Source organism: Garra rufa, chromosome 10 (assembly GCF_049309525.1).
Source record: "Garra rufa chromosome 10, GarRuf1.0, whole genome shotgun sequence".
Taxonomy (NCBI): domain Eukaryota; kingdom Metazoa; phylum Chordata; class Actinopteri; order Cypriniformes; family Cyprinidae; genus Garra; species Garra rufa.
In genome coordinates, this window is record NC_133370.1 from 31,742,831 (window position 1) to 31,753,622 (window position 10,792).

Below are 10,792 nucleotides of genomic sequence, written 5' to 3' on the forward strand. Positions count from 1 at the left end.
TGCAGTGAATACACACTGACAATGTAATTATGGCATCTCTCAACAGGCTAACTTGACCATGTGAACCAGGCAAACCTTGACCTCATGGTGTAGACAGTGAAAATCGAGAAGGATATGTTTCTGTTTTGGGAAATGAAGAGGTTCAGTTGCATTCATCAGTACATATTTTAAACAATAGTTTAATATGCAGTAATACACATTTCAATGTCAAACACTCTTCTGTAAGATTGTTGTCTTAAAAAAATACTGATATTTCCAAACTGATGATCACTTATTTCTGGGAAATAAAATCTTCAGTAACATCTTTATGACACAAACACTCAGATATGTTCTGCAAAATGTTTTAATGGAATACAAAAGTGAACAATCAACATCAATAAAACAGTATCACACTGTACACCATGTTTTCTGCTTGATGGTCTGAAGACCTTCACAATCAGGTCTCTTTGATGTCAAATTTTGCAAAAAAATACGCCTCTCACATGAAACCCTCCTTTTTGCAAGAAGTTTGTGTTAGTGTATTTTCCTCAAACTTTCAGTACAACCTCAGTCTATTCTCAGTAAGCCTCTCTTCATAATTAATGTAATTACTAGCAATTACCATTTCACACTTCAGAGAGTACATCGCAATCTTAATCGTGTCTGAATAAATCACAAGGTCTGACAGAAAAACAATAGACTTATTTTGCTGCTTATATAATATGATGTTTGGTGAGGAATCAGATGACAAAAGTGCATGTAGGTTTATCCTCCATCCAAATGATCTAGAAGAAGAGTGGAATGATGGCCGTTCTTAGGTCGGGATAGTCTTCGAATTGTTCGATGTAGGTTTTATGCTTTCCCCGAGCCCATATGGTCATCTGAATAAAACCCAAAAATGCGAAAACTCCCACTGCAGAAACATAAGATTCATAGTTCTCATCAGGCAGGTGCAGCAAAATATATACTCAATAAAATATAGTGAGAGACCACTGGTGGAAAATGTTTAGCTTTTCTTGGATACAAAATATTAAGGGGTCATGACATAGATTTTTTTTTCTTTTTCCTTGAGGTTTACTTATAATGTTAATAAAGTTTTTTGCACACACACACAAAAAAATTTCAACTGTCTAAAATGAGCTGTTTTAAGAGGCGGGTGCTTTAAGGCTTGTTATGATTGGCTAACATCATTGCTTAGGAAACAGTATCAACGCTATTGCATGTGAGTGTCTTGACAACATGGCAAAATAAAATGGTCATTTCCAGACAAAGCATTATGAAATAATTGACTTAGTTTGTGATGCAGCTGCAGTCAGATCTATCCCTTTATCTTTATCTTAAGATGACTATTTATCGATCTTTTGCTCTGGAGGCAGTGTTTAGATGTCCAAAGATCCAAATGAGACATTTTTGGAGCTTGATTAAATAGATGTTCTGTTTATAATGAGGAGGATAAGCTATGAAACTTGCAGGATGTTTTAATGGTACAAAGACCTCTTATATGGCAAATTTGATTTCTCATGTCATGACTCATTTAAATGTAGCTCATTCATTTTACATGAATGTCTATTTATATGTTTTTAAACTTTAAATAACTGTTAATTATTTTGATTTTGAATATCAAATTATTAATATGGTCTTAGACATATAGGCTTTTTGTCTGAAATTACATACTCTCTAAATTAGTGATGGACGCTTTTGAAGCACTGCTTCGTGAAGCTTCGAATCCTTTGCAAATTGTTTCAAACCAGCTGTTCGGAGCACGTGTCTGTCAAAGTCATGTGATTTCAGTAAAAAAGGATTGAAGTGTTTTGTAAAAAAGGTTTTGAAGTGTTTCGAATTTTCAATGGTTTGCCATTAGGAGAGATTTTTCTGAGATCGCCACGGAAGAGGCAAACCATTGAACCAGCGTCTATGTTTTTTTTTTTATCTCTGATTAGTTTTACCAATTTGTAGACATTTCTAATGATACATTTGTGTAATTAAAAAGAAGAGTTAATAGTCTATTATTGGCCTGTTAAGTATGGAAGCCCAATCCACCACTGAATGTGATCTCAAAATTCTGACTTTTTTTCTTGCAATTGTGAATTTTCCCAGAATTGCTTGATACAAATGTGCAATTCTGACTTTTGTTCTCAGAGCTGTGAAATATAAACCCACAACTTTTGAGAAATGAAGTCAGAATTGCTTGATATAAACTAGCAATTGCGACTTATAAAGTCAGAATTGCAAGATAAACTCACAATTTTTTTCTCAGAATTGTGAGTTCATATCTTGCATTTCACACAATTGTGAGTTGCTGAATTCTAAGAAAAAGTCAGAATTGTGAGTTTATATCTTGCAATTCTGACTATATCACAATTGTGAGAAAAAAGTCAGAATTTCATGTTTATTCTGACTTTATAACTTGCAACAGTTAGAAAAAAAGTCAGAATTGTGAGTTTATATCTTGCAATTCTGACTTTATAACTCACAATTGTGAGTTTATGTCTTACAATTCTGAGAAAAAATTCATAATTGCATGAAAAAAGTCAAACGTAAGATATAAACTCACAATTGTGAGAAGAAAAGAAGAAACACAGAATGTTTATATCACAATTCTTACTATAACTTGCAACTGCAAGATTATATCTCGCAATTCTGACTTTATATCATGCAATTCTGAGGAAAAAAAGTCTAAATTGCGTGAAAAGAAATGCGAGACAAACACAATTGTGAGGAAAAAAGTCAAATTGCTAGTTTATATCTTGCAATTCTGATTTTTTAAGTCGCAACTGTGAGTTTACATCATGCAATTTTCAAAAAAAGTCAAAATTATGCGTTTGTATCTTGCAAGTCTGACTTAACTTACAATTGCGAGTTTATATCTTGCAGTTCTGAATTAATAAATTTCAATTGCGAGTTTGTCTCACAATTCTGAGAAAAAAGTCCAAACTGTGCTAAAAGTCAGAATTGTGAGATATAAACTCAATTGTGAGAAATAAATCTGAATTGCAAGTTTATATCTCGCAATTCTGACCATAACTCACAACTGTGACTTTATATCATGCAATTCTGAGAAAGAATTGCGAGATACAGTATAAACTCAGTTGTGAGAAAATTCTGACTTTATAACTCACAACTGAGTCTATAACATGCAATTCTGAGAAAAAAAGTCAGAATTGTAAGTTTGTATGTCACAAATCTGACTTTATAACTCACAATTGTGAGTTTATATCTCACAATTCTGAGAAAAGAAGTCAGAATTCTGAGTTTGTATCACGCAATTCTAAGAAAAAAGTCAATTGTGAGATAAGCTGCAATAACCTACAATAACCGGTGGTGGAAACAGGCTTTCATAGTTAAGATAAGCTCTCCAAAAAACAATCAAAGCACTGCTGTTTTTCGCTTATAGTAAGCCCTAAGAAGCAATGTCAGATGCAGCCTTGGACTCTTTATTGTAATGTGAAGATGGTGTGTGATGGAATACTGTCTACCTGGAACACACTGTGTCATGATTGCCAAGCTGATCCATGATCCCACCTGGAAATAAATACAGATTTACAATTTTACATAACTACACAAAACACAGACAATAATCTTTAAATCACAGGAAAACTTAATCCAAAAACATTTCAAATGCTGAGAGATACATCTGATCTCCACAGGTGTGGACATAACCCCAGACATTCCAAATGTCTCATTTACTGCTTTTCTGACACAAAACAGATTATTTTGTAAACTTGACAAACCTCATATGTGTAGTTTGGACAGGACACGAAGAAAAACAGCCAAGTGAATGGATTATTTGTGGGATAAGGGATCTCTGTAGGCCTGGACCCTGTCGATGTGTGAGACAAGAATAAGATTATGCGCATGCGGTAATGGAAATTTCTAATAAAGCTAAGAGGTAAGGATTCTGTCAGGGGAATCCATAGTCTCTATAGAAGGTATTAATGTGACATAATTTTACTTTGACACCCACACAGTCCTTTATGAGAGGAACAAAGAAATGGCAATTAATCACAATTACTAGGTTTCATTGTCTGTCTCGATCGGTCATATTTAAGCCCACACAGCTACAGTAATGAATCTTTATTAGTACTCACCATTACAGCTGATTCGATTCAAAATCAGATGAACTGAGAAATTTCCAATCTCACAGACCTGAATAAAACGAACAAAGATATGATGAACAAAAACAGCTACACTCTGTAACATTTGGTCCTCTAGTGGTTAAAAAAAAGAATGCGGAAGAACATTATTTTTAGTAGAAGGGGAGAGGGTCAGTGCACCCATTCATCATAAATAGCACTCCACATGGCTCTGTGGGGTTTATAAAGTTTATTTATATTTATGAAGTTTTAAATATGAATATTTTTCTCACACAAACATATCGATTCACTTCAAAAGGCCTTTATTAACCCCCGGAGCTGTGTGGAGTACTTTGTATAATGGATAGATGAACTTTATTGGGCTTCAAAATCTCAACAGCCATTCATTTCCATTATAATGCTTGGAAAGCCAGGACATTTTTTTAATATAACTCTAAATGTATTCGTCTGAAATAAGAAAGTCATATACAGTATCTCACAAAAGTGAGTACTCCCTTCACATTTCAGCAACCATTTTAGTATATCTTCTCAAGGGACAAAACTACAGAAATGAAACTTGGATATATTTTAGAGTAGTCAGTGTGCAGCTTGTATAGCAGTATAGATTTATTGTCCTCTGAAAATAACTCAACATAGAGCCATTATTGTCAAAATAGCTGACAACAAAAGTGAGTATAAGTGATAACAGCAGTATGTAGTAGTTTAACCATGCAAAGCCATATGTCCTATTCATCATATTTATATTTTTGTCTGCTTGACTGACCATACAAAATGGTGTATCTTGTATTAGAGCAGTTAAAAAATTTGGTGCTTTAAGTATAATTCTCTCATACTGACCACTGGATGTTCAACAAGGCATCTGATGGCAAAGAACTCTCTGAGGATTTCAGAATTTGCTCTCCGCAAAGATGGCCAAGGCTATTAGAGGTTCAGTAACACCCTGAAATCGAGTTACACTACAGTGGTCAGGGTCATACAGAGGTTTTCCATTCAGAACAGGCCTTGCAAGGGTCGATCAATGAAGCTGAGTACTTGTTCTGAGCATCAGATGCAGGACCTGGCCTCAACAATATATATGCATATGTGCTGCCAGCATTGTTTTAAAGGTTGTAAAAGTAGAAGGTCAGCTTGTCAGTGCTCAGACCATACGCTGCACACTGCAACAAGTTGGATTGCTTAGGTGTCGTCACAGAAGGAAGCCTCATCTGAAGCTGGCTCACAAGAAAGCCCACAAACAGTTTGCTGAAGACAACCTGTCCAAGAGCATGACTGATGAGACTATAAGATCAACTTGTTTGGCTCAGAGGGTGTCCAGCATGTATGGCCCTGGTGAGGAGTACCAAGAAAATTGTGTCTTGCCTACAGTCAAGCATGGTGGTAGCATCATGGTCAGGGGCTGCATGAATGCTGCTGCTACTGGGGAGCTGCAGTTCTTTGAGAGAAACATGGATTCCATTATGTACTAACATTCAGTTTTCCAACATGATAACGATCCCAAACACACCACCAAGATGACAACTGCCTTGCTGAGGAAGCTGAAGGTGATGGGGTGGCCAAGTATGTCTCCAGACCTGAGCCCTATTAAGCACCTGTGGGGCATCCTCAAGCGGAAGGTGGAGAAGCACCATGTTTCTAATGTCGAGCAGCACCGTGAGGAGTGGAAGAGGATCCCAGTGCCAGATAACAATGGTGCTAACACAATATATTGACACTTTGGACAAGTTCACTTAGGGTGTACTTACTTTTGGTGCCAGCTATTTTGACAATAATGGCTGTATGTTGAGTAATTTTCAGGGGACAGTAAACCTATACTGCTATAAAAGCTGCACATTGACAACTCTTAAATATATCCAAGTTTCATTTCTATAGTATTGTCCCTTGAGAAGATATACTAAAATGGTTGCTGAAATGTGAGGGGTGTACTCACTTTTGTGACATACTTTACATTTAGGATGGCTTGAGGGTAAGTAAATTATGGGGCTTTTTTCATTTTGAAATATAATAATAAATACTTAATATTAAGAGATTTTGACATAGCCTACATACCAAAAACATTGCCAGTGCAGAGTAGATCTGAAGTCTCCCATAAGCTAGAAAAACAAAAGTTAAAACCAGATGTTAATATGAGGCTCAAAAACTAATGTAATGTGTGACATAATGAGCACTTACTTGGTGGGGTGTAGAGCGGATGGTTGATGTAATACGCCTGCCATGCTGCAAATCCCCAGTAATACAGACAGAGCTACAGAATCACAATTTTAATTATTGTAAGGATCATGTCTGACTGCAAGAATAATTCTTTAACTTTATATAAAATGCAAAAATCAATTGTATACTTTAGCTAAGTTTATCTCCATTTAAGCTTGCTCATTTGCATGATTAGCATTCACATGTGCAGGCAATATTTTGAACGACACTTCCATATGGTCAACCCATATGTATTCTGAGTGTGTTGAAAGATACTGTAGGGGCATAATTTAAACCAGCAAGAGGACGCTTAATGGAAAGCAGCCAAAGATTGGCCCCAAAGCTCCTCAACGCTTCACTGAAACGACTGGACCAACGCCAATGTCATAAGCACTTCAGACACATTAGCTAATGTGCCAAAAAAAGGAAATACTGTGACAATTTGGTATGAAAAAAAATGCAGAGATAAACATACCATCATGATGGTGCGTAAAGGTAATGTTCCGTCAGAAAAGCGATGTATAAAAATAGTTTCCACAAGCCTCTTAATGTAATGAAGAGAGTGGCACCAGCAAGCCAGCCTGTATGAAATATAAACCACAAATGGTTTGCCACACTTTTGCTACATTATTAAATACAAATTTTTACACACACTCACACACACACACACACACACACACACACACACACACACACACACACACACACACACACACACACACACACACACACACACACACACATGTTGGGTTTACATGTTTTATGGGGACATTCCATAGGCGTAATGTATACTGTACAAACCGTACTTTCTATCACCCTACACCTAAACCTAACCCTCACAGGAGATTGTGCACACTTTTACTTCATCAAAAAAACCCATTGTGCATGATTTATAAGCCTGTTTCCTCATGGGGACCTGAGAAATGTCCCCACAAGGTCAAAATCTACTGGTATTCCTATCCTTGTGGGGACATTTGGTCCCCACAACGTGATGAATACCAGGTACACACACACACACACACACACACACACACACACACACACACACACACACACAACGAGCTGCATTTTTTAAACGTTAAAAATGTAATTCACGCCTGTTTCCGCCACTAAATAAAAAATAAAAATGGTAATTGAGATTATATTTTCAGAATTCCATATTAATTCACAGTTGTGAGAAATAGAGTTAGAATTGCGAGTTAAAAACAATTCTTTTTTTTTCCCGCAGAACTGCAAGATATAAACTCACAATTCTGACTTTTTCTCAGAATTGAGATACAAACTCGCAATTCTGATTTTTTTTCTTGCAAATGTGAGTTTTGCAATTCTGACTTTTTTTTCTCAGAATTGAGATCTGACAATTTTCTTAGAATTGCAAGATATAAACTCACAATTTAGATTTTTTTCTCAGAATTCCGTAATATGAACTAAAAATTGCGAGAAATAAAATGATAATTGCAAACTTTTTTCTCGCAAATGTGAGTTTGTATCATTTGTATTGCAATTCTGACTTTTTTTAAAAAGTTAAGATATAAACTCACAATTCTGACTTATTTTCTCAGAATTTATAAACTTGCAAGTCTTTTTTTAGCAAATGTGAGTTTGTATCAAAATCTGACTACAAATCTGACTGCAATTCTGACTTTTATGTCTCAGAATTGTGAGATATAAACTTGAAATTGCGAGTTATGAAGCCAAAATTGCCAGACTAAAACACAGTTCTTACTTTTTTCTTGCAAATGCGAGTTTGTATCTCACAATTTTGACTTTTTTTCTCAGAATTAAGATATAAACTAGCAATTCTGTCTTTTTTCTAAGAACTGAGATCTAAACTCACAATTCTGATTTTTTTCCTTAGAATTCCATGATATAAACTCGCAATTCATACTTTTTTCACGCAAATGCAAGTTTGTATCTCACTATTCTGATATGTTTTCAGAATTTCTATCTCACAATTATGAGAAAAAAATAAATAAAAAATGTGAGTAAAAAAGTCACAATTACCTTTTTTATTTCAGTGGCGGAAACGGGCTACAATATGCTCTAATATCTTAAGTCAAAAATACTATTTAACACCACTGAACCAATTGAAATACATTATGTTACACTAACAAAACTGAATGCAATAATCAGGTATTTAAGAAATAGAAATGATAGTGTGTTAAATTTTCTGTCCATCAGCATACATCAAGTTTTTCACTCTAAACTCACCTGACAACTTTAAATGGACTTCGGGTGTAGTCAAACTCGTGCCCGTAGATGTATGGAAGACGAAAGAAGAACAGCAGGTAAATGAAAAGCGGCCCAAGACACTCTGCCAGAAATACCTACCATCAGCCCCCAACAAAAACACCATTATGAACACACTATATGAGCTGCTACTGTCTAAATTAGCATGCATCAGATGCTTTATTTTTATTTTTTTTACCATAGTCCAGCCTAACTGTGGGCCGAGGTCCTGGAAGAACATTGTTGCGGTCGTGCCAACTGGTAGATCCTCCAGCACATCATCATCACTGAGGGCCTTTCCCTCTGAGAATCAATCAACTCGGTCATAATATAAATAAATATGAAAATAATGCACCTCAGTTAAAATATTTTCCACCTTATTCTCCAACGAGGAAAACCAGTGTGTTCATAATTAAGATAATACCTGTGCATTAAAATAATATGGTAAGATACAGCAATTTGCAAAATCAAGCAGCAAATCAAGCTGTTATTTTTGTAAACAAATAATCCAATATAAACAACTTTTCTTGTTTATATTGTTAAGTAGCTGAAGTTTTTTTTTTCTCCATGCCTTCTCCAATGTGAAATGATGCCTGACATTCTGTCAGGAGAAGTGCAGACGTGCACATATGCGTCACAGCTGTTGCAGATCTAAGATTGCAAAAGCATCTGGCTACTGTACTATGCTTTAATTCTTTGAAGGTTTTTAGAAATTGCAATGCAATACACAGGATATCAAAAAGAATAAAATAAAATAAAATAATGCAAAAAAGTAAAATAATCTAAAAATATAAAATAAAATAAAACGTGAGATGTCTCACAATTCTTACTTTTTTCTCTGAATTCTGACATTTTTCTCAGAATTATAAGATATAAACTTGCAATTTGCAAGTTATAAAGTCAGAATTGCAAGACATAAATGTACAATTCTGACATTTTACCTCCAGAATTGTGAGATATGAACTCACTCAAGAACTATAAAATAAAATAAAATAAAATAAAAATAAAAATAATAGATGGATGGAAGGTTTACCTGGATGCAGCTTCAGTGCCTGTCTTGATGGATAAAACTTGGGGTCTGCAGGGATTTCAAGAATTGTAATATTTCCAACAGCTTGGTCATATTGCATCACATATATAAGCTTCACAGCTTGAATAAGCATACAATTTAGTCTTTGATCGTGGAAAAACAAAAACACTTACAAATTTTGTGCAACAATGTCTTGATCTCTGCAATGGTTGCATTGGGCTCCACCTGAGAAAGTTCAAGTATTTTTTTCAGCTATAACTCTCACACAAGAGGACTTTGTTTAATATATATATATATATACAGTCAAGCCCGAAATTATTCAAACCCCTGGCAAATTCTGACTTAAAGTTACTTTTATTCAACCAGCAAGTTTCTTTGACCGGAAATGACACAGACGTCTCCCAAAAGATAATAAGACGATGTACAAGAGACATCATTGTGGAAAAAATATTACTCTACTTAACATTTACAAAAAAAGTGGCATGTCCAAAATTATTCATACCCTTCTTAATAATTATTAGAAAAGCCCTTATTGGCTATTACAGCAATCAAACGCTTCCTATAATTGCTGACCTGCTTTTTGCATATCTCCACTGGTATTTTTGTCAATTCATCTTTAGCGATGAGCTCCCGACCACGTCCTCTGAGATTTTTCACAAACCAACAGCAGAGAGCTTCTGTTTTTCAGCCGTTGAGTTGATTAAAACAGCTGTTCCCAATGAATCAGGGTAATTCGGATGCTTCAGAACAGCTTGGACTATTTGGAATGGTATAGAACTTCAAATGTTCAAATGTAAATAAAAGCTGAGAAATATTTTTTTCCACAATGATGCCTCTTGTACATCATCTTATTATCTTTTGGGAGAAGCCTGTGTCATTTCCGGTCAAAAAAAAACAAAACTTGCTGGTTGAATAAAACTAACTTTAAGTCAGAATTTGCCTGGGGTATGAATAATTTCGGGCTTGACTGTATATATAACCGCACAATTCTGACTTTTCTTCGCAAATGTGAGTTTGTATCTTTATCTTACAATTCTGACATTTGTCTTGCAATTCTGACTTTTTTCTCAGAATTGAATGATATAAACTAGCAATTGTTATAAAGTTATAAAGTCAGAATTGCGAGATATAAACTTGCAATTCATGCTTTTTTTCTTGCAAATGCGATTTTGTCTCTCACAATTCTGACTTTTTTCTAACAAAATGTTTTTCTACTTTAAGTACTAAAAATACCAAAACTGAAATCAAAATGAGTAAAAACTAAAAAGAAATA

The 10,792-nt window shown here is 35.0% G+C and overlaps 1 protein-coding gene across 1 annotated transcript in view; it reads right to left on the reverse strand.

The window, feature by feature from the left end:
• Positions 1 to 325: 325 nt before the first annotated feature.
• Positions 326 to 10,792, reverse strand: part of tecrl2b (trans-2,3-enoyl-CoA reductase-like 2b) — a 10,764-nt gene continuing 297 nt past the window's right edge. The window contains exons 2-12 of the mRNA XM_073849679.1: positions 9,693 to 9,744; positions 9,523 to 9,567; positions 8,689 to 8,792; positions 8,472 to 8,587; positions 6,736 to 6,841; positions 6,243 to 6,315; positions 6,120 to 6,163; positions 4,068 to 4,125; positions 3,711 to 3,799; positions 3,456 to 3,501; positions 326 to 892 (exon numbers count right to left, since the gene is read on the reverse strand). Of these exons, the coding sequence (XP_073705780.1) occupies positions 765 to 892; positions 3,456 to 3,501; positions 3,711 to 3,799; positions 4,068 to 4,125; positions 6,120 to 6,163; positions 6,243 to 6,315; positions 6,736 to 6,841; positions 8,472 to 8,587; positions 8,689 to 8,792; positions 9,523 to 9,567; positions 9,693 to 9,744 (861 nt within the window). The 3' untranslated portion in view covers positions 326 to 764. The remainder of the gene's footprint in view (positions 893 to 3,455; positions 3,502 to 3,710; positions 3,800 to 4,067; positions 4,126 to 6,119; positions 6,164 to 6,242; positions 6,316 to 6,735; positions 6,842 to 8,471; positions 8,588 to 8,688; positions 8,793 to 9,522; positions 9,568 to 9,692; positions 9,745 to 10,792) is intronic.